The 24316-nt window shown below is 41.5% G+C and overlaps 1 protein-coding gene across 1 annotated transcript in view; it reads left to right on the forward strand.

The window, feature by feature from the left end:
* Positions 1-516: 516 nt before the first annotated feature.
* The window catches only part of myh11a (myosin, heavy chain 11a, smooth muscle), a 30788-nt gene continuing 6988 nt past the window's right edge, over positions 517-24316 (forward strand). The window contains 47 exon segments of the mRNA XM_034202398.1: positions 517-655; positions 4254-4618; positions 4845-5001; positions 8818-8845; positions 12518-12617; positions 13299-13300; positions 14623-14716; positions 14813-14876; positions 15287-15384; positions 15548-15577; positions 15580-15691; positions 15792-15887; positions 16199-16248; positions 16251-16319; positions 16460-16537; positions 16539-16613; positions 16713-16886; positions 17022-17043; positions 17046-17191; positions 17280-17394; positions 17867-18060; positions 18337-18458; positions 18562-18631; positions 18709-18768; positions 18771-18871; positions 19092-19200; positions 19354-19485; positions 19687-19893; positions 20016-20045; positions 20047-20154; positions 20256-20361; positions 20364-20378; positions 20963-21134; positions 21328-21366; positions 21368-21465; positions 21468-21511; positions 21513-21538; positions 22066-22101; positions 22103-22212; positions 22309-22389; positions 22392-22475; positions 22478-22509; positions 22601-22701; positions 22856-23012; positions 23194-23442; positions 23959-24171; positions 24297-24316. The exon segment at positions 24297-24316 is cut by the window's right edge and continues 193 nt beyond it. Coding sequence (XP_034058289.1) covers positions 4277-4618; positions 4845-5001; positions 8818-8845; positions 12518-12617; positions 13299-13300; positions 14623-14716; positions 14813-14876; positions 15287-15384; positions 15548-15577; positions 15580-15691; positions 15792-15887; positions 16199-16248; positions 16251-16319; positions 16460-16537; positions 16539-16613; positions 16713-16886; positions 17022-17043; positions 17046-17191; positions 17280-17394; positions 17867-18060; positions 18337-18458; positions 18562-18631; positions 18709-18768; positions 18771-18871; positions 19092-19200; positions 19354-19485; positions 19687-19893; positions 20016-20045; positions 20047-20154; positions 20256-20361; positions 20364-20378; positions 20963-21134; positions 21328-21366; positions 21368-21465; positions 21468-21511; positions 21513-21538; positions 22066-22101; positions 22103-22212; positions 22309-22389; positions 22392-22475; positions 22478-22509; positions 22601-22701; positions 22856-23012; positions 23194-23442; positions 23959-24171; positions 24297-24316 — 4568 coding nt within the window. The 5' untranslated portion in view covers positions 517-655; positions 4254-4276.

A 24316-nucleotide genomic window follows, 5' to 3' on the forward strand; every position in this document is an offset into this window, starting at 1 on the left:
AGTAAAAGTCCTAGTCCTATTTTATATTATTAGGATATGTTATATTTTTGATGTTTTTTACTGATGCATTCACACGTGAGTAGCTAATGTAATTGTTTCCGTTTATTATAGCCTTTGTCAAATCTCAATCTGGAAATAAGTATCTAAAGCTCTAGCAGATAAATGTATTGGATTTAAAGTATGACGTTTGCTAGCCTGACGTGAAAAAAATAAATGCTAATAGGCTACTTAACAAAACCGCAATGAAAAATGTAAAGTATTTGTGCCAGAGCTAGTCAACAGCAGTGATAATATATAAGTTACTTAGTTTACCTTTTAATTATATCGATTGATTTTGTATTTTCATTTCATGAGCAGTTTTCTCTTCATTCACAACATACCTTCCTCTGCATATCTGCACATGCATGTCTGCAGTGCGCATGTCTTTGCCTCCTGCCCTGCTCGCGGATGCTGCCTGCTGTAAGATGATGGAGGAGGAGGTCCAGCTCGTGCAGCTCCACCCTCGTAAAACAGTGCGCTGTTTAAATGGTACGACTCTGAATTTGACGGGGGTCATTTGGACAGTTCGTTTTTGGAGTACCTCGTCGACGCCGGCCGCTCCAGACCCTAACTTTCCAAACCCAAAGCTCCCCTCAACACACATTTCTTCACTCATGTAAGTATACGTTTGTGTCGCGTGTCGTTCAATGAGCAGTGATGCTGCAGTGCACACTTGTCAAACCTCATCCCTCTCACACCTTTTTAACTTTAACGTTGTTTAAGAAAGATGCATTCGTTCCAGGTGTTTTCCTGTATGTGTCGAAATGATAAATTAGTACATTGAACATTGCTGGAACACTTCATTTTCTTGTCACTTAATGTTCCAATACTGATATCAACAGTTGTATGAAGTAACTAAGTACATTTACTTAAGTACATTTTTTACAATTATTACTTTTACTTAAGTATAATATTCGAGTACTTCCTCCACCACTGGGTATTACTATTTGAAAAATGTTAGCTTAGCTCACGAGTTTACATTGTTGACAGCTGTCCTATAGCAATTTACTTCACTTATTTTGTGTCACTTGTTGAGAAAAGTGAGACCTTTAGTCAGGAGCTCATGTTTGCAGTAGGCTACATTATGCAATGAGACTAATACATGTCATTCAAACAGCTGCATTTCTATATTTATAAGTGTGAAGGTGAACTAGGTTAAAAAACGGTGGTCCATTATGCTGCACCACTGCAGTAGGAGGGGACTCTAACCATGGAGTTTCCTGTTTTCCAAATATGGTTGTTTAAAGTCGCCTGTCTGTCATACTGCTGAAACGGTTGTGGCTGAAAATGCATACACTGTAATGAGAGCTGACAGTTTTCACACAACCCCAATGAAACCTATCAGTGGTGGTTTTGAAAGTGTATTAAACCTTTCCTTACCGTGTGATTTCATTTAATGCCAGTTAGTTAGAAAGTTAGTGAGCTCTCTACATCATTTTGTACATTAATGAGTTGTTTGGTGACATCCACATAAACATACCTTTGTCAGTCTAATATTAAATGTTCATCAGCTAAAAGCGACACGAGCATTAGCCTAATTTGACTTCATTACAATGTCTTCTTCCTAGAAAGCAGACTAGGATTCCTCCCCAGGTCATGATGGTTCAGGCTCAAAGTGTCATAAAATGGCAAGACAATGAATGCTTGTACTGTCACCTGTGACTTGTTGTTTTTAACATCAATGCATCAAACAAAGAGAAAGAAGTTATGTGTTTAAGCGTTATTTGGTTTCCATATTTCAATTTAAATAGACTGTCACTGACATACGCCTACATGAGGAGGTTTTCTCTAATGGGACAAACCAAGTGTCAGCCGTCTATTTCAGTCTTTATGATTGATTATGTTTATGCTGTAATACTAATCATCAAACAAATGCATTATTAGGAAGATGATAACAGGAAGAATGCTTGTGAAATAGCCAAGAGAGGAAATGAGTGAAATCATTCACAGGCCCTGCAGGTCAACGTCTTTCACCCAAATAGAAAGAGGTCTCCTGGGTGACATTTCCACTTGTTTATTATCATTTTACGACAGATTCTAAAATAAAGTCATTTTTATTGGACACGGCGTAGATTTGTATACATCTTCTCTTCTCAGCCTTGGTGTGATGTTTTCGAGAATCGTGGCCAACAATAATAGTTGAGGATTTGATGATCTTAACAGTAAGGTGATACTGCTATGAGTTGATAGTTTGCAGTGATCTAAGCAGGTCAGTGAGATTGCGTGCTAATAAGGGTTTTTAACTTTTTTCAGTCATTCATTGTAAGAATGTGAACACATTAGTTATTAAAGCGGCATGGTAAATAATGCCACAAAGTGCTGACAAACAGAGCCTAGTGACGTTCTTATCCTCTTTTACATTTCCCCTCAGCCTATATCACCTTGTTATCTTGTGACCCCACTCCAGAAAGCTGTCTTCAATATGCACTGGCTGAGTATTAAGCTCTGTTAACACAACAGAGAGAGAGATGAACAAGCTTTACAAAGACATCAACCCTCAGTGGTGAGGAGAGTTAAAGGGGTCGAGGAGGAGGGTCTTGATTGTCTGCACATACTTTATCGCAGGGGGGAGTGTCAGGAAAAGTGCGTTTACTTTATCTGGAGACATAGCTGATCATCAAAGCATCAGCTGGGCCCTTCCTTGATGCCTCAGAAGTTTGCACAGTTCACTGGACTTATCCGCCGGCTCTGTAGTTTTTGACAAATATGAAGTGTCGGCCTGTTAATATTCACGCAATACATTTCAGTAGTTTCTGGGTAGTTTGGTTTGGCTGCTCCCTGGGGGTTGGCTGATCCCTGGGAAACATGCACAGGCTTTCTCAGGAGGCACTTGGCTTTTTTACATAGTTCCCACTCAATTAAAGTTTATGCCAGTGTCAGTGTACAGAGGGGTGGAAAGGGTGGTAACAACCTGTAGACAGGAGTGACTCATAGTCTGTAATCCAGGAAACACTTAATTCCCTGCTTAGTAGTGGGAGAAACATCCAATTCAATCATAATATTGATCAAATGTAGGATTTCACCAGACAAACTTTGTATTGTTGCACATTAAGACATAAAGTGCAAAAAATGTGACATTTAAAAATAATTGCTACCATGCTTTATGTTTTGCTTATATTTTACTGTAGTTGGGTTCACGTACATTTCTGCACCTTTGCAGGTATTACTCCCAGACATGGCTGAGTCCCAGACACTTGTTCATAGTTTACACTGCCTGTAGCATTGCAAAATGAATGCCACTGGCGTCCCATATGAAGCATGATAGTTAAAGCCCCGGGCCCCCCTCGGGCTCTCCGCCTCGCTGTTATCATTTTCAAGTAAACGACGAGGCCAGCAAGAGACATACTATTCCCTATATGGGCTTTGTTTGGGAGTTCACTTGCCTTGCTGTTTAGGTCCGCAGAAAAAGAGTCGTGCTCCAGAGAAGGGGCCCATATATGGTCATCACAGCACGAGACTGAAGCCTCCAGGCAGAGAGACAGGGGGAGAGAGAGAGATGGAGGGGGAAGACATGGAAAACATGGATGTTGTCAATTAGGCACTGACTTGTAATTGAGTACGAGTAAATGCCAGTGAGTGTTTACGGTTTAAGGATATTTCTGTTAACAAAATGTACTTCTCTTTGTTACTGAGTTAATCCAAATCAACTTCCCACACTTCATCTTTCTATCTAAATTAGGGAGCTGAATTGTTTATCCGTCTCCCTTGTGGCATATGTGAAAGTGTAGGCTTGAGAGGGGGTGTGAGAATGACTGCAGTCTGGAAGTCCCCGATGGATGAAACATGTTAACCCTTTGAGTTACAATCACAGGCAGGAGGTGACTTTAGTAGCATTTGTAGCATACTAAGAGATCAAACTCATCGTGTTCAGTTAACCCTGTGCACAAACTGTTGTCTTTTTACTCCCAAAAAAGAAACGGACAACGAGCAGCAGAGATATAGTTAGCTAAGATGTGTTAGATACAGTTTGAGTTGTGCAGTGTTTCTCTAAAATACAGTCATCACAATTGATGCTTAACTGCAATAACAACCTTTTTTATAAAATGTTAACGCTCTGAATATAGCCTAATTTCTTGCCCCTTCATATCTTTTTCTTTCTTGCTTTGTCCCTTATTTCCTCTGTTGCTTCCTTCCTTCCGTTTCAGCTCCCTTCGGTCCTTGCTTCCTTAACTGTTTGCTCTTTTCTAACATCTAATCTTTGGTTCCTCCAACAGTTGGCCCTCCAACTCAATCCAAGATGTCCAAGAAGGCCCCGTCCGATGATGAGAAGTTCCTCTTTGTGGACAAAGACTTCCTGAACAGCCCCATGGCTCAGGCTGACTGGTCCGCAAGGAAGCTGGTGTGGATCCCGTCTGAGAAGCATGGCTTCGAGGCGGCCAGTATCAAGGAGGAGCACGGCGACGAGGTGCTGGTGGTGCTGGCTGACAGTGCCAAGAAGCTGACGGTCAACAAGGACGACATCCAGAAGATGAACCCGCCCAAGTTCAGCAAGGTGGAGGACATGGCGGAGCTCACCTGCCTGAACGAAGCCTCCGTGTTGCACAACATCCGCGAGAGGTACTTCTCTGGACTTATTTACGTAAGTATACAGTAAAAACATCTTAATGCTCTTAATTTATATATTTATTGGGTATCTCTCTGACATTCCCTGAATTGGAACCTTATGTTGTAATCTTAATTATGACACAAAGTCTTTATCATTGCTTTCTGACCCTGACTTGTTGAAGTCTCCTGAATTATAGAAATACAACACGAACATACACGAGTCTCTACACACTAAATGTTCTCGCCCTCTTTTCTCTCAGACGTACTCCGGCCTGTTCTGCGTGGTGGTGAACCCCTATAAAATGCTGCCCATTTACTCAGAGAAGATCATCGACATGTACAAAGGGAAGAAACGACATGAAGTCCCCCCTCATATCTACGCCATCGCTGATAATGCCTACAGGAACATGATGCAAGGTACGATGTTCCCGAAGCTCCCATCTCTTTGGGAAATCCACTTATGCCATTTCCCTCTGATGGAGCAGCAATATCATTTACGTTCCATTCGTTTGCAGTTATTTTGTGTGTAATAGAGTTGTGTATGTTAAGAGTTGTCTATGGGTTGTTTTCTTTATGAGGGACTGGTAGCCTTCCTGGTATTAGCTACAACACCCAATAACTCATCAAATGTAAATGAATCAATGATAGGAAACTAGCTCATGAAAGGGTGGCATAAGAGCTATTGTTACTCATTGACAGTCTTCACACATAACTAAGCTGCTAGCCTCTTGTGTTTTCAAGTCATGTCTGTCAAATTGAAGTGTTTGCTGCTAGCTTTAAAGAGCTCGGTATCAGTGTGAGCTTGTGGTATCAGCTGTCAAATGTCTCACTTCTGTCTGAGTGATGGTGGCCGGCAGCATTTAGCTCTGTCATGTTGACAAAACCACAACGCTGTCAGGCTGATGGTTTCAAAAGCAGAACTGTGTTTATTATTTTGTACGGCATAAAATCAACTTTATAGTTCACAGCATCTGTCTGCTTTAATGAATTACAAAGAAGTTGGTAATGGAGTGTGACAAAAAGAATGATTCTATGGCCTATTTGAGAGTCAGTGTCGTCTTGTAGAGGTGACGATAGTGGCCCTGGCAGAGTGGTGCTCTCTGCTTACAGTAAATGGCTCTGGGATCAGTCCTTAGAGCAGCTGGTTTCCCAGAGAATCCGTTTCTTGTGCTTCCAGGGGGTCGTGCCCACTGGACTTCATGTTGACGTGAGGATGATCTCTCAGAGGAGTTGACATCTGGATGGGGAGATGGGTGGAGGGCAGTAAAACATTTCCTGTTTCAGCAGCCTCCCCTTCCTCATTCATTTAAATTCTACATCTTTTTTTCTCTTTCGGTCAGTGTGAATACAAACGTTTTTTTTCTTGCACGAGAAAGGAGAAATAAAAGTTCCTATAAATGGGTTTGAGAAATAGTTTGAGATTGTACTTTCTGCTTTGGTTTGATGAGTATTCCAATGAAACAGGATGTTTGGACAGGACTTACAGTTAAGTTAGGAAGTAATTGTTTAAAGCGCTCTGAAGAAAGTGGGGATTTTCCCAGATCCTCCAAAAACACACCATTTAATCTCTGCGGCTGCAAACGGAGAAACTGATACATCTGCCAAGTCACTCAGCTTATGATATGGAGGATTTGACCCATGAGAAGCATACACTTGATTTTTTAAATATACAATAACAATATAATTCATGATATAAAGACGGCTAAGTCTACCAAATTATAAATGTACATTCCCGGTTTGAGAAAAATGAATAATTCTGCACTAGTCATTGATCCAAAACATTGAAACACGTTGATGATACTTCCTGCACTGACTATAAGCATCAACCACAACACACTCAAGCTAAGCAATGCTTTATGGAAGCTTAAGGCCTCCCAGTACTTTAAGAATGCAACTGTCACTAATATGTGTTCACTGGAGGATTTTAAATTCCACGAGGCCGCGACACAGGAAATAATAGTTTTTACCAGTACAGCTATTGTGTGTAAACATGGCGTCAGAAGTAAACAAGAAGGAGGAGGATTTATCTGTGTTTGTAGGGGTGTTTGGATTATACTTCTTTAGCTCAACGCTGCAAAAGAAGCCACGCAGCTGCAAATTGCAGATTGTGGGAGAATCAGATGCTTGTCACCTCCCAAAACACTATGTGGAACACTCGTAAATAAAGAGTATGTTTTGATTTGCTGCATTTTTCAGACTAAACAAATCAGCTGTTTGCTTCAGCTAATGATATAGGAAGTGACAATTGATTGTTTAAGAGCATGGACCACACATTCAGTTTTCCCTTGGTTAATAACATGCAAAGGAAAAGATAGAGGCAAGCTTTAAAGGGAGGTCATAAACACAGAAGTTGAGACATCCTGAGGTCCTAGATGTGCTAAGTAACCCACATCTTGAATAAGAAATTAGCTGGTCAATTGAATTTGCTGTTCCTATGTTATGATCATTCTCCCTTGGAATCTAAGTTTTTAATCCTAAAAATGTTTTTCCAACGGACAAGCTTGCCTTTAAGTCTTGCATAATGTAGAATAACTTTTATCCAAGAGCTTTAAGATTCAGGATGGTCTTAATATAAATCCTTCGGATAAGCCTTTGCACACAAGAGTCTTCGTTCAACTACCACAAGGTTAAGACTACATCTGCACATTTATTAGCCTCTTTGAGCCTTTATTTAAATAACACTGCAGCTGGCATGGAGTTGTTAGTGCTGATGCATTAGTGGGGTTTCCCATGAACTAGCACCTAATGAAGCAGGATGTCTACACTGAGTGCTATGGTGTGAACAGTTCACATGTAGGAATGGAAGTGGTGCAGAACAGCAAAACCCAGATAACTCGCTTAAGCTTTGAGAAATTCTTCCTGCTGCAATCTGGGCAGAGATCCCATATTTCCAAAATTGTGCCTCAGTCTTTGATGTCCGCAAGATACAAATGTGAAATTCCCTCAGGGAGTTTGGCTGTTTAAAGTCTCACTGCTGTTCCTCTCGACTCCCACTGTGTTTGGCAGTGGTGGAACAAGTATTCAGATTCTTCAGTAAAAGTAATTTCAAGAAAAAGTAGTGCATCAAAAATGGTACTTAAAATGAAAATACTACATTACTACAATTATAAGGTAAAGTAAATCTACTCGGTTACTTTCATCCACTGGTGTCTGCGGTACAGAGACATTGATGATACCCTTTAATCAGATTTTGAGTTTTAACCTGTAAAGATCAGTGTCACAAAAATATCCTTAATATTTTTTTAAGTTTCTCTTTTCTAGGGAGTCTTTTGCCCGAGACTTAGTGTTGTTTCTGGATGTTTTAGAAAAGCTTACGACTCTGGCCACATCCCTCTCCCTCCATCTGCCTTAATTAGGCAGTACGGAGAGGCTGCATTATGTGTGTGTATGTAAGGAATGGAACCAGTGGAACGGCCGCCAAAAAAACGATTCCAAACGGAGAAACAGCATCCGTGCTAGTTTACAGTTTAGGGCCGTCTGCACACTGTAACACAGAGCGATTAATCACAGTACGAAAATCACGATTCCTCGCACGAATGATGCTCTTCACTCTATGAAGATGAAGAATCATAGCTTTGTGTCTTTTCCAGGAGTCATTTACTAAGAGGTTTCATGTCAAACGCTAACAGCAAAGTTATCTTTTCTCACAGCAGTACTCCCTGTACTCCCCCAGGAGGGGTATACGTTGGAGGATACAGTTACAAAAAAGCCTTACATGGACTCACAGTATTATCCTTGGAGTATTTTGGGATGACGCACTACAAAGCACATTTAAGGGTTGATTTTCATGGTTAAAAATCTAAGTATTTGTGGGAGTGACATGTTTGTTTAGGCACAGTGGACTAGAGCCTGCGTAAATCACTCAGCCTCCTGTGTGCACTGAATGCACTGAATGCACTGAATGCACTGAATGCACTGAATGCACTGAATGCACTGAACCGACTCCCAGCTGGTGTCTTAAATGTAACCCTAGACTGATCTTTATTCCTGGAGAAGGGCTTGTGGTTTCACATGTGGTATGTACAGTAGTGTACTTAGCTATTGTGCATGACTGTACACCTCCAGCCAAACATAGAGGAAGAATAAAATAAAGTCAAAGCTCTTGTAATGCATCATAAAAAAGTAGATATTTGCACTTTGTTTTTGCAGATACCTTTGGTTTAGCACGTCTTTTCTATACTGTGTATTTTAGACTGGGCTGTCTAACACTGTGAACTTTCTCTGTGTCTTCAGATCGAGAGGACCAGTCCATTCTCTGCACGTGAGTCAAAATCTTTCTCTTCTGTCGCCTTTCCTTAATCTTTTTCCTAGACGTCACATAGATGCTAGAAGGAAAGCTGTGTGTACGTGAAGAGCAGTTACATAATGCTGTTGTAGACACAGTTGAACAAATTAGATACCTGACTCGTCTCTCAGCACCCAGCCCACTTATCAAGAAATCATTCATAATATAGCAGTTGATATTTTAGAAGATGATGACAGTTGCATGCAGAATGCTTTTAGATAATGTTGCAGCATGTTGTATTTAAATGGAGCCGTACTGGATGAGCCTGAATCTGTCCCAGAGGGCTGTGGCCTTGCTCTCCTCTCAGAGCCCCGGTCAGGAATGTGCCCTGCGTCCTGATGGGAGAAGCAGATAAGCTCTGCGAATGTTTTGGCTCCATTTTGTTTGTTTATTTTCATCAAGGTAATTATTGAGAACTTTGACATCTATCTTACATCCAGAGACTTCTTTTTGTCTGGCTTGATATTTGGAGTGAGCTGAACTTTACTTTAATTCATAGAAATGAAATTAATATGTGCTTCCTTTCCCCATTTAAGTGTCTTTATGTGGGCTTAGGTCATCATTTGACATTTATTTCCTACTGTTTCTAGGAACTGTTGGCCCTTAGGTCGACCTCCACAAACTAACTTTCCACTCTCACATTCTCTACATCCCATCTATTTGTATCTCTGTCTACACACACTAAAGACATGCTGCATTCTTACCTCATCAGAAGGATAACTTCGTAATTTATGCAATAAGTCAAATAAGTAGAGGCGGTGCACCCTAAATGGACCAACAGTGTTTTATTGTCATACTAATTGACGGGTTAATGTACAGTAATATATATCGCAGTATATTCCCGAACTAGTTCTGACTCAACAGTAGCATTTTGCTGCTCAGCATCCCACATTCCCAGTTAAGGAAATGAAAAGGCTCTTTGCCCTAAAGGCTTTTTTATCATCTACATTTACAGATGCCAGGATGCTGCACATTCTTTCATTTGATCGGACCATTTCCTCGACAACCAAGCTTTCTTTGCTAGCATTTATCCCTGTCTGTGTGCGGGAACATTTGTTTACAGTTCTGGTGAACATGAAGATAACTGTTGGATGCTAACGATAGATATGTTTTGTTTTGTTTATTTGCCTGTACAGCACTTTGGTCTGGAGGTTTAAAGTGCTATATAAATAAAGCTGTATTGTATTGTATTGTAAACATACACACAACCCTTTTTAAGGTGATAAGCTTCCAAGGAATATGATTCAAGAGAAGTTCAAAACAAACTCTGTATTTCAGTTTGAGCTTCAGTTGGTGGCTGGCCTCTGCAGCCTTATATGGGAGAAATGTTACTGGTGCGATACATGGATTGTCACGTGTGACATGCTCCTCCTGCGTGTGTGTTTACACATGTGTTTAATTGCCCTGTATGTTCTTTGGCGGTATTGTTATTACTGCAATCCATCGTGTAGAAGATTTGTTAATATGTTGTCATGGGAGACTTATGTAACTATAATTGTATGGATTTCCTGTATCCTGTAAATTGCTTTGGTATAGACAGATCCAACCAGATAAAGATAATCAGAAAAGCAATGTGGCAAGGCATCAGTTAACATGGTACAACATTGGTAAGATTTCCAGGTGAATTAAGGATTGTTTCAGCAACGTCATAACTACTGAAATACACTTTTTTAACAACTCCCTCTTTTCCAAGAAGGTAGTAAACTTTGTGCACTAACTTTGACAATGTGTGTTCAGGTCATTCAAGGAGTGTTTGTATTTCTTCAAATACCTCCACACAGTAGCAATAATTTGTCATAGGAAATAGCAGGGACTGCTAAATCCATGTTGACATTTCATCTCAGCAGGGTCACTAGTTTCCTCGGTCCAATATTCATTGTGTGTGTGTGAAACTCGGACGGAGGGAATAGAATAGTGGCGGTAAAGTGGCAGGATGTTGCCTGGTCTGACCCTGCTGAGGGCGTTAATGCATCACATGTATACATTGAGGGCTCCCTTTTATTTGTCCAGAGTGTAGGGGTTTCCCTTTTTCAGAGAGGATAAGTGTTTGAGTCGTATACAACTGCTGTTTCTCAACCTTGCGTGTACAAAAGATATTGAACCATGCATATTGTCTCAAAATACAGTATATATATTCTAAGCAGTCTGTCGTCGATCAAATAACAAAATAGAAACACAGTAAAGCACAGACACAGATTGAAGTTAAAATATGATATTGTTGTACAACAGTATAAGAGACAGATTACCCTTGCATCAAATGAGCAGAGAACATGTCTACAGAAGGAGAGAATCTTACAGTGTTTATACACCTTTTGAACATGTGTGGAACTACACCATTGGATCTGTACAATCATGTTTCACAATACTGTACCTTTTGACATGGTGTTATCAAACACATGACCATGCAGAAAACACAGACTGCATAGGGAGACTTTGTGTACCATTAGTACAGGTGGCCCCTTGTCAGAAAACGAAATGATTAACTCATGGCATGACTTACAGCACTTTATTAGATGTCCATGATTCCCCAAGTCTTAAAACATTCAATCATTTACAAGAAGAAAAGCAGAGATATACAAAACCATAATAAAACACATCAGAATATTAGCAATATGGTACCTCTGGTAAAATATGATACTATGGTAATCTATTTAATCCTTTTAAATCATCCTGTTAAGGTCAGGGACAGTAGTGCTGATGGTAAGAAGGACGTGCAGAAAGGGACAGTTTAATAGCCCATCTGAAGCAGCACTCTCCTGCAGTAGGAGCCTGGACGTCACCAAACGTGATCAGGACAGAGTCCTTAGATTCCTCTCGGGGCTGCCAAACCCCAACAGGGAGCATCCCATACCTTTTATGGACCCCTGTCTGAGGGACTGGTGGCTCTGGTATCATTCAACTTTGTCTTTCTAAGTATCCATGAACCTTTTCTGGAAAGAATGTGTTCTAGCTTCTGTTTGAAATGTTTGTTTTATTCAATGTCTTTTAAAAGTCAGTATAACTTTTACTTTTAGGATTGTAGCTTCATTGAGGGTATCTGCCACTTAACTCCTAATAATTCTGTAAATGTCATATGTTTCTCCCAGCTATATACTCACTGATTGTATTGAAGTGTTATGGCATTATTGCTGTGATTCTAACCGGGATCAATACAAAAAAGAAAATGTATACACTTTCACCTACTTGCAGATAGTTCGATTTGAAGAGCATCCTGTTAGCTTAGCTTAGCATACAGACTGGAACCTTAGACTGGTGCAAACAAATGTGTTGCACTTCATATACACTTCCCCCAACCAACCTTTTTTGCCCATATCTACTCTGTTGTCTATCAAATATAGGAAGGAATGCCAAAATATCTTGTTTAAAAAAAATACTTATTCTCCTTGTTTTAAACTATTCAATTTGATCTCTAAAATAAGTGTGGAGTATTAATTTAAATTCATGTGTGGATTATTATGTGCGTAGTGCCAGGCCTACTGAACAATAACATTTTGCTTTGAGTCAGACATTTGGACAGCCTTTTTCCTTCAATTAAACTGGGTTATTGAAGTGTGAACAGAGCACCTGTCAGTGCTGCTTATCTTCTTGTTCTCTCTCTCTATCTCCCCTCGGCATCTTTTAATCCCCTCCTCACTTTTTCCTCTCTAGTGGAGAGTCCGGTGCCGGAAAGACGGAGAACACCAAGAAGGTCATCCAGTATCTGGCTCTTGTGGCCTCCTCACATAAAGGCAAGAAGGACAGCAGCGCTGTAAGTATCCGTGTGAAGATCATGTTGTTTCAAAGTGGATCTGTCAGCCAGTTCCCTCACTCTTCAACATGTGTAGCAAACATCCCAGTTTAATCCTGTACATTGCAATTTCTCCAAATAGCAACAATCAGGAGTACAGTTTGCCTACGTGAGTAAAAGGGAATCCCCGGAGTGTGGTTTTGGTGTGTAGTGTTTGTGTGTGCCTTCGATTAGAAACGTGCATGAAGGAATTGTCACTGAGTTACCCCCCTCATAAAAAATCTGTTGGACGGTGTTTACCCTAATATTGTCATTTCTGTATCTTTACCCAACAAGACTTGATTTACATTGCATGACCATCATAGTACTGACTCGCGGTCACTTTTCAAACCTACCTAAGTGTTCAGTGGAGGACGTGTCTAGTTTAACACACCTGAACTTTATCGTGTTTGAGTTTGTGTCATACATTTTTCTTACGAACACCCTTTCACTGCCAGTGGAGGTGATAGTAGCCTCCCCGGCAGTGACAGGGTCTCTCACAGATCAACGAGCACAGTGTGAGCATGTCCTGTCTTATCTATTAAAACACCGACTCCCCCCCGCACCTTCCTCTCTGACCTCCGCCCTCCTCCTCGTCCTCTCACCTGCCATCTGACTTTGCCAGCACTTCAGTCAGGATGAGTAAGATGGCGTCCCCAATAGACGTTGATGGTTTGTGGCGTTGCTCTGGTGTAGGTGTAGGTATTGGAAGTATAACTGTGTGGGTCCAAGCAATGCCCTCCGTCGCTATTGACCCCATCGAGCTTCAGGGTCAACTTCCCCAGACCTTACGCAATCCTCAGTAAGACCTCAAGGCTCCCATGGACCCCCGACCAACCAGAACAAAAATCGGTCTCTTCACTTTCTTTTTCCTCATGCACTATTTTGACTCATCAACTTGCTCATTAGCTATCTGCTCGAGCGTTTTATTTAACCAGCGTCTGAAAGACAATCGTTCTCAACAGCTCTCTTTTGCTTTCTTGCCGTTTGCTTGCTCTATTTCTTCTTTTTTCTCCCTTTCTTTCCCCCAGTGACTTTATTGAACAAGACCCTCCTCTTCTGTTCTGCCAACTCTGAACTGCTCTCTTCAGCTGGTCTGTATCTCTCTTGTTTTCCTTACATAAAAAAAAATAATGTACCACTCTGAGTAAGAACTCAAAAAACCAGATTGATGAGGAGTGAAACATGTCTAAATATGTCCATCACTAATCAAAGCTCTAATCACTGTTGCCATCTTCATCACAATATTAACCCAAGTCATGCCCCTCTCCTCTTTATGGCGTTAGCTCGTTTACATGGTAGCAGAAGGAGTGTTTTAAGGCAGGAGGTAGAAATCTACAGCGCCTGACCTTGGTGTTAGTCAGACGAGACCACTTTGATCAGGTGGATTAGCTGGATGCACAGAGACGGGGTTGTCTGCCTCATTTACACAGCTGCTGCTCCACCCACCAGTCCGCCCGGCCTGCAGTCACGCTGAAAGAAAATCTCATCCAGAAGGCTGCTTGTGAATCAGAATCATTTGAAATGTCTCACACATGAGTGGAAGTACTTTAGCAGGATTTATCAAAGGTTTTGTAATGTTAACATTATCCAGATTCCTCATCTGACCAGAAGAGACGTCACTCCTCGGCCTTACTCTCTGTTTTCCCATCAACAGCAGATCTCATTTTTAACACTCTCCCGCACTGATGGACAAGCCATATGTCTGTGTTACATAACATACTGAAGAGTATCAAAGAAAGTCCGTAAAGGAATATATTATAATGGGGCTACTAAAGGATTTACCTGTTGGTAATATTTCTGATCAGTTGAGGTTGAGTTTATTTTTTCATCTTGTCGCTCACACATCAGTGATAATACTGATAAACTTTCCCTGACCCATGTCCACCATTAACGACTTCACTCATCACCACCTACTGCACACCCACCTCCAGTAAACAGATCAGTGTATAATATTGATGTTTCTGTTTGCCACTGTTGTCACCAGGGGGAGCTGGAAGAAGCAGCTCCTGCAGACCAATCCCATCCTGGAGGCCTTCGGAAATGCCAAGACCATCAAAAACGACAACTCATCCAGATTTGTGAGTTTTAAGATGTAGATGAATTTTGTCAAAAAGCAATTTTGATAATGACACTTTTTCTATCTGTAACATTTTCTCTCCGCGTCTCTCTCATAGGGTAAATTCATCCGTATCAATTTTGATGTGACCGGCTACATCGTTGGAGCCAATGTTGAGACTTGTATCCTGTCTGTTGGGGGGCTTTTTGCTCTTAAAACTCAAAAATGCACATTTACAAAGGAAATTCTATAGCCCTAAAAATGATATCTGATATTTGGTATCAAATCAATACCACTTTAATCCTGTTTTAGAATGTTCCTTTTTAGTAAACGTTTACTTTGCCCAATAAATTTTTTCACAATGCTTTCCAATCTTTGGGAAGTGTTTTTAAGATAATAGTATACTAGATTCAAACAGAATATTTGAATGTAAGAATCAAATCTTTAAACGCATAATGGAAATCATAGAGATGGAAGCAAATTAGGAAACAAAATGGCATTTGAACACATTCATAAAGGGGCTGAACCGAAGTGTCTTTGCTAATCTCTCCTCAGTGCATATATGTATTCTTTAACAGCTGAAACTCATCAGACCTGCTGGAGAAATCTCGCTGTATCAGACAAGCAAAGACAGAAAGAGCCTTTCACATCTTCTACTACATGATTGCCGGTGTCCAGGGGAACAGCGCGGTGAGGTTCAACCATAATGCGCCTTCTTTTCCATAATCTCAGTTATATTACTTGCTGCTGAACAGTTACTGTAGCTTAATTGAACATATGTTGTACATCAAATTCCCAGAAAGTTCATCAGTTAACCACAAGCTGTTTAACGTAGTGTCTTGTCTTTTCAGAGGAGCTTCTCCTGGAGCCTTTTAGTAACTACCCGCTTCCTGAGCGCTGGTCACGTTCAGCTCCCCCGGCCAGCAGGACGATGAGATGTACGAGGAGACCATGGAGGCCATGAGGATCATGGGCCTGACCGATGAAGAGAGACTCGGTATCTGAATGACTTGGATTAACTCTTGGAGAATGAATGATAGGTGTGGGTGCTAATGCTGTTTCTCTTTGATGCTAACTGTCTTTTCCCTGTGTTTCAGATATCCTGAAGGTGTGCTCCACCGTCATGCAGCTGGGAAACATTGAGTTCAAGAAAGAGAGGAACCAGGAGCAGGCCACCATGCCAGACAACACCGGTCAGACACCACAACTTCTCACTATTAAAAACTTGATACCATAATTCGTAACTACGTGTTAACATCAATCCTACCAATTTCACAATATTCACATCACTTATAATTTGCTTCTTTCCTGACATTAATCATTTTCAGTCTTCCAAAATAGATATCTAGAAAGATAACAAAATATACAACCAATCCACTTCTTTTTGAAGACACTAAAACTTTTAAACAATACATTTTTATATTCACCTCAACTTACTTTGTACTACAGCGGTACATGTAGAATTTTTTTTTAAAGCATCTTGGTGTAATTGTTCTCCCTCTAGTGGCCCAGAAGGTGTGTCACCTGCAGGGTATCAATGTGACAGACTTCACTCCGGGGCAATCCTCACCCCTCGCATCAAGTGGGCAGAGATGGTGGTGCAGAAGGCCCAAACCAAAGAGCAGGTACTTAACCGTGGTACACCATAAAAACATTAAAACAGATACTGCGCATAATAAAAACTTCCCAAACTCGACATCTGAGATGAAGTCAACTTCGACACTGTGATCTCTCACCTGATATTATCTGTGTGTGTGTTTGTTAGGCCGACTTTGCTATTGAAGCTCTGGCTAAAGCCGTGTTTGAGCGGCTCTTCCGCTGGATCCTGGGCAAAGTCAACAGGGGCGCTGGACAAAACCAAACGCCAGGGGGCCTCCTTCCTGGGAATCCTCGACATCGCCGGCTTTGAGATCTTTGAGGTGTGTACAGTCAACAAGCTGTTGTGTAGCTTGCTAAACACACACAAACATTTTTTATTTATAATATACATCTTCACATCTGTTTTTTGTTTTTTACAGGACAACTCATTTGAACAGCTGTGCATCAATTACACCAACGAGAAGCTGCAGCAGCTCTTCAACCACACCATGTTCGTGCTGGAGCAGGAGGAGTACCAGAGGGAGGGCATCGAGTGGAGCTTCATCGACTTTGGCCTGGACCTGCAGCCCTGCATCGAGCTCATCGAGAGGCCGGTGAGTGGCTTTGAGATGATAAAAGAAGCAAGGGCAAACCAAGGATCATTTCCTGCGAGAGCAGATACTTTATGGTTTGATTTGTTTGTCATCAAAAATGATGTCATATAACTAATCACAGCATATTCTCTTCAGAACAACCCTCCAGGCGTCCTGGCCCGCTGGACGAAGAGTGCTGGTTCCCCAAAGCTACAGATGTCTCCTTTGTGGAGAAACTCATGAACACACAAGGGAACCATATCAAATTTGCCAAAACTAAACAGCTCAAGAGCAAGAGGTTTTCTCTGTTCCATTATGCTGGGAGGGTGAGTACAAGGGGATGTGTACAATATGATTCAATTGGAGTCATTTCAATGAAATCTCAAATAACATTGATATTGTTTTGATTTTTAGGTGGACTATAACGCCACCGCCTGGCTGACCAAGAACATGGACCCTCTGAATGACAACGTCACATCGCTGCTCAACAACTCCTCCAGCCAGTTTGTGCAAGACCTCTGGAAAGATGGTAAGATGTACTGGTTTTAGCCAAACACCGCCTTAGTTAACAAACAGAAGAATTCAAGTGTTTAATAATTGGACCACAGGTACTCTGAAATGTTGATGTGGGTTGCTCTGAAGCCTCTCAAGCTGTATCACTGCTACTAGTTTGCTTAACAATATATAGAGAAACAATGAGACCTGGTAGCTTTACATTACTTGAGAATCATCCTTTTTCCAGTAATAACAAACAATACATACGTTTCAAAGTCCCGACATTCAAATGAATGGAGTAGAGATAAGGCAATTACTGCACATATTTCCATCTGGATTCTCTCAGTTCCCTCCAAACAAAACATTGTGTCTTTCAGATTATTTTGAAACAAACTGTGCATATATGTGAATGAATTACACTAGAAACCAAACAAATCCAGCACAGTTCAACCATTTAAACCAGTAAACACACATTTTTCCTATTAACATAAGTATGTCTGTTTCAGCGGACAGAGTGGTAGGTCTCGACACCATAGCCAAGATGTCAGACAGCTCTATGCAGAGCGGCTCAAAGACCAAGAAGGGAATGTTCCGCACGGTGGGACAGCTCTACAAGGAGTCTCTGGCCAAACTCATGACCACACTGCACAACACCCAGCCCAACTTCGTGAGGTGCATCATCCCCAACCACGAGAAGAAGGTAAAGCAAAGTGCATCGACGATAAACGTGCTGTATTTTTTACATAGTGAGGAAAAAATCAGGGGATCTACTAGCTTGTTTTCCCAGACATCATTTCACAGGAGGGCAACTGCACAACCATACTAATAGTTGTGTTTCTTTACATCTATATTGTATATTCCTTAAACTGTAACATGTATTATATAACATAGGAAAACAAATATACACATGATGCAGTATCCATTTAGTATTGAGTGTTAACCCAAAGTACTAAGTTTAGAATCTCATTCTCCTCAGGCCGGCAAGCTGGATGCGTTCCTGGTCCTGGAGCAGCTGCGGTGTAACGGCGTGTTGGAGGGGATCAGGATCTGCAGACAAGGATTCCCCAACAGAATTGTCTTCCAGGAGTTCCGCCAGCGGTTAGAAGATTTATTAACTTATAATGTGCTGCTAGACTTTGTAATATTCCAGCAAACTTGTCTTTCATTGCTAAGCATCTGTGTGTCTTTTCCTTGCTCATAGTTATGAGATCCTGGCTGCAAACGCTATCCCCAAAGGTTTCATGGACGGCAAACAGGCCTGCTGCCTGATGGTAAACACATACTTTTAAATCTACAAAATAATGTGTACCTCTGCCTCCTTTTGCTCACTGATCTTCTGTCTGTGTAGATCAAGCACCTGGACTTGGACCCCAACCTGTACAGGATCGGACAGAGTAAAATCTTCTTCCCCGCACAGGAGTGCTGGCCCAGCTGGAGGAGGAGAGAGACCTGAAGATCACCGTGGTCATCATCGCTTTCCAGTCGCAGGCTAGAGGCTTCCTCGCCAGAAAGTATGAATACACAGAACCCCCTTGCATACTTGACCACTGTGTTACAGTGTTCACAAGCTCAATTTATCTAATAACATCTTTTAGACTGTACTTTAGCCCTTTTTATTTACATTTGATTGAGGCTTTCCTTAAACGTTTGCAGTTTTTAACACAAAACAATTAGATACACATTGCTTTATGTAATACATGACACATTTCTTTCACTGTTTTATTTTTAAAGGGCATTTTCCAAGAGGCAACAGCAGCTCACAGCCATGAAGGTGATCCAGAGGAACTGCGCTGCCTACCTCAAACTCAGAAACTGGCAGTGGTGGAGGCTCTTCACAAAGGTCAGCTAGTTCTTCTGCATAGAAATAAAACAAAACTATTACATAGTTTTATTCTAAGATTACAACATATTTTAATGTAGCCATACAATCAATTCTTGTCTTGCCTTTATAGTATTTTAAATCTCTTACCATGCCTATCCTCCTGACCTGCAGGTCAAGCCTCTGCTGCAAGTGACCCGACAGGAAGAGGAGATGGGTCTGAAGGATGAAGAGCTGACGAAAGCCAAAGAAAGCACTATAAAGTTTGAATCGGAGCTGAAGGAGATCTCCCTGAAACACACATCGGTAAACGACTCAAACACATTTATAAACATAGTTTGTTTTGACTTGATGTCATATCCATTTAAATGTGCTTGAGGTACCAATTTCATGTTCCTTTTCACTATTTCATTGAGTGATTCAAAGACAATGAGAAGAAGCTTTGATTAAAAAGGAATCTACTGACATTGAAGCTGAGCTGAATTGTTTCTTGTCCGTGCGATCCAGGTTTTGGAGGAGAGGAACGCACTGCAGGAGCAGCTCCAAGCAGAGACAGAGCTGTACGCCGAGGCTGAGGAGATGAGGGTTCGTCTGGGAGCTAAGAAGCAGGAGTTGGAGGAGATCCTCCACGAGATGGAGGCCAGACTGGACGAAGAGGAAGAACGTGCTCAGGCTCTGTTAGTGGATAAGAAGAAAATGCAGCAGCAGATGCAGGTCTGCACATATGTGTTTTTTGTCTATATCTTATTGTTTCTTTGTAGCCGTTTTTAGATGAGACGCTTTATGATCAGCCACAGTTATGAAGCAGCAACTGAAGCTGCATTATTCATTTTTAGGAATTGGAAGAGCATTTGGAGGAGGAGGAAGATTGCCCGTCAGAAGCTGCAGCTTGAGAAGGTGACCTGTGAGGGGAAGGTCAAAAAGCTGGAGGATGACATTTTGGTGATGGAGGACCACAACAACAAGCTGCTGAAGGTGAGTGTGGAAACAACTCCTTATATTGGTCAAGCAATTATTAAGAGAGCTAATGTATCGACAGGAAAGAGTGGATTCAGTAACTATTCATTGTTTTGTAGGAGAGGAAGCTGATGGAGGAGAGGGTCGCAGACTTCAGTTCCAACCTGGCAGAGGAAGAGGAGAAGTCGAAGAACCTAACCAAGCTTAAAAACAAACACGAGTCCATGACTCTGAACTGGAGGGTAATGATCTGTTATGGATTGTCATCAGTGGTGTAGTGGTCGTTGGACGCGGGGATCGCCGTTCCCCCACTTATTTGGAGCCCCCCTTTTTTGAAGCATGATTTTTTAATAGTCTAATAAATATAAAACCATTGCCGGTGTTATCAGTTGCAAGTGTGTATTTGTTGTAATAAGGACGAAACATCATACATTTCACAGTAATTATAATTAAAAAATTAAAAATGTCCTTAAAAAAGTATGATTCGTCATCACGCTCGTGACACAACCAGCTCGCCGCCCGCCGCTTTTGCAGCAGCTCTGTGTGTGTGTGTGTTGTGAGCGCAGCGCCGTCTGCTTTTTGCAGTACAGTAACTAAAGTAGGACTAAGCATACCGCTAGTTTATGTAGACCTGTCTGCCCGGTTTGAGTGCACTGCGCACGTGCGCACTTGTGGCATTGTTTGGGATGACCTCATTAAAATAGCGTCCGCCCAGTAAAAAATCCCCACTATACCACTGATTGTCATGTATTAACATCCACAAAACTAATATTGGTGTCACAGTCAGAGACTTTATGCTAATGTTATCTCTCTGCTGTACTCATAGTCCGTTTGAAAAAGGAGGAGAAGGGTCGACAGGAGCTGGATAAGGCTAAGCGTAAGTTGGAAGCAGAGTCTAATGACATGCAAGAGCAGATAGCCGACCTGCAGGCCCAGATCGCTGACCTCAAAGCCCAGCTCGCAAAGAAGGAGGAGGAGTTACAGAACGCCTGTGCCAGGTAAAGGGACCTGAGGAGTAAAAAAACATTTACCATTTACATCTTTTAATACATTTCAAAGCCAAGTAACTCCATACATCTGAGGCAGAGCTGCACCTTCTTTATACCATGTATACTTGGAATACTTCTAAAGTTATAATGTATATCATGCTTACATATATCCTCATCGATGCAATCTTCCCCCCCCCCTCAGGTTAGAAGATGAGACAGCTCAGAAGAACAACGCTCTAAAGAATCAGAGAGCTGGAGGGACACATCTCCGACCTGCAGGAGGACCTGGACTCTGAGCGGGCGGCCAGGAACAAAGCAGAGAAGATCAAACGGGACCTCGGGAGGAGCTGGAGGCCCTCAAGTCCGAGCTCGAGGACACCTTGGACTTCCACTGCCACACAGCAGGAACTGAGGTCAGCCACACTCTTCTCACATATAAAGTGATATCATGTAACGTTCCTATACATTATGTAGTACTGCACTTTTCAACAAAACATTTTGAGGTACTTTATTTTTCTACTTCAGTACATTGAGAGGAAAGTATTGTACATTTAACTGCCCTACATTTATTGACAAAATGTTTTGTGATCAATTAATTCAGATTATTAATACAAAAATATAAATTATACCAAGAAAACAATATTGTACTATTAATGACATCCTATCTAGCAGTCAGTAAAGCAATTGATATGTGCCCCTTCTTTACCAGCTGCATCATTAGTGCTGCACATAATAATGTATCAATAATAATAAATCAGTGATAAAGTACACGAATAATCCTGACGTAGGCCATTCTGCATGATGATTACTTTTACTAGTGGTATATTTGAATCCTTCTGCATTTGTTGTTCTGAGAATGCATGTGTCCCATCAGGATGTGTTAGTATACATTTGTCATACTTGGAAAATAGACAAAAATGTGCGTGATGAAGCCATCCAGGGCCAGAATACGTGAGCAGAGGTGAACCTGCTTAAGAAGCCATTGACGACGAGAGACCGGACCCACGAGCCCAGGTTCAGGAGATGAGACAGAAACACACGCAGTTTGTGGAGGAGCTCACAGAGCAAGCTGGAGCAGTCCAAACGAGTAGGCCGCCAGCGTTTATACACAGTTGGAATCTCCTTGAAAAATCCCGACACATAGGATATTGATCTTGTATTTCCTCTCACCGCGCAGGTGAAGTTAAAACCTGGATAAGGCTAAACAAGCCTCTGGAGAAGGAGACGTCAGAATTGACCATAGAGGTGCGCTCACTCAACCAGGCCAACAAGACGGCGAGCACAAGAGGAAGAAGCTGGAGGGTCAGGTGACCGATCTGCAGACACGCTTCACCGACAGCGAGAAGCAGAAGGCGAGCTGGGAGAAGCGCTGCTCAAGATCACTGTGAGTTGACTCTCATAGCTACATCAGTACTTCACATTTGAAAATAATTGCATTTTTAAAAGCTGAAAATGCATCTTTGCCTTCATAACAGGTTTAGCTGGAGAGTGTGACAGTCATACTGAACGAAGCAGAGGGAAAGAACATCAAACTGAGCAAAGATGTTTCCAGCCTTACCTCACAGCTCCAAGACTCACAGGGTGGACCAGACTTAGCACGATTTATCAAACTTAAAAGATGTGTTATAATGCCAATACAATCTATGTCATCTTTGCCGTGACAATCAAAGACACAAAATATTTGCTTGCTGACAATCAGTCAGATCTGACCTTTGACCCGCTGTGCTGTTGCAGGAACTGCTGGCTGAAGAGACGCGTCAGAAGCTGCAGTTCTCTACAAAGCTGCGGCAAGCAGAGGACGACAAGAACAGTTTGCAGGAGCAGCTGGAGGAGGAGATGGAGGCCAAGAGGAACGTGGAGAGACACGTGTCCACCCTCAACATCCAGGTCAGAGCTCACACTAGAGAGTGTACAGGTTAATTTATCATATGGTAAATCATAAAGAAAATATCAGGGAGGAAAAAACAAGTAACACATCAAAAAGGGTTTCAATGATGTTTTACTGTATATGAGATGAACATGGGATGGAATAGTATAGACACTGTCTAAAATGTTCTTCTGTCAACAGTTGTCAGATTCAAAGAAGAAGCTCGACGAAATGACGGGAAACGTCGAGCTGCTGGAAGAAAATAAGAAGCGTCTGCAAAGAGATTTGGAGGCAGCGAACACGCAGTTTGAGGAGAAGGCCTCCGCGTACGACAAGTTGGAGAAGACCAAGAACCGTCTGCAGCAGGAGCTGGAGGACACGCTGATGGACCTGGACAACCAGAGGCAGAATGTGTCCAACCTGGAGAAGAAGCAGAAGAAGTTTGACCAGGTCAGTCAAATCTAAAAAGGGGGTAACACTAAGAGATAACAGTTAAAGGATTAGTATTTTCTACTGCATCTTGTTTTATTAAATGTTGCTTTTGTCTATTTTTTTATTGAGATTTCATATAAATTAAAGTGTTAATCAATGTTTTTCTCATATGTGGATCATACATTTCCCGTCCAATATTGATTTGTTTTATTATATTCCACCAGTGTTATATATTATTATTTTGTATTATTACTAGTATAATTATTATTCTTACTACTACTATTTTGTAATGTCTTCTTAAACAACCTTTTCTTAAGTTACTTATTCCTATTGCTCAAATGAATTTTTACTTTGAAAGAGTTGCCAAAATAAAATGGGGGTTAAATAATAAGACAAAAATAATTACACATTACAAACCTTATAATGCCTTTAATCACTATTACCAAAAACAGCTTGAGTATATATATTAGCAACATAACTTAAGCATTACTCCCTTAAACATTATCAATGGTTTGCTTTCTTCCTGGTCTCCAGATGCTGGCAGAGGAGAAGAGTATCTCCAGTAAATATGCAGATGAGAGAGACCATGCAGAAGCCGAGGCCAGAGAGAAGGAGACGAAGGCTCTTTCCCTGGCCAGAGCTCTGGATGAGGCCCAGGGTTCAAGAGAGGAGCTGGAGAGAGCCAACAAGTCCCTGAAGATGGAGATGGAGGACCTGATCAGCTCCAAGGACGATGTGGGAAAAAACGTTAGTGCTGGTTTCATTTTAAAAACATCACTGTGTTTGCTTCTGGACTAGTCTGACCAGTGGTTTGACTCATTTCTTTATGAAGCCAAAATACGGAAGTTCATTTAGCTTTCTGTTGATGGCAGGTCCACGAGCTGGAGAAGTC

This window comes from Gymnodraco acuticeps, unplaced genomic scaffold (assembly GCF_902827175.1).
Source record: "Gymnodraco acuticeps unplaced genomic scaffold, fGymAcu1.1, whole genome shotgun sequence".
NCBI lineage: Eukaryota > Metazoa > Chordata > Actinopteri > Perciformes > Bathydraconidae > Gymnodraco > Gymnodraco acuticeps.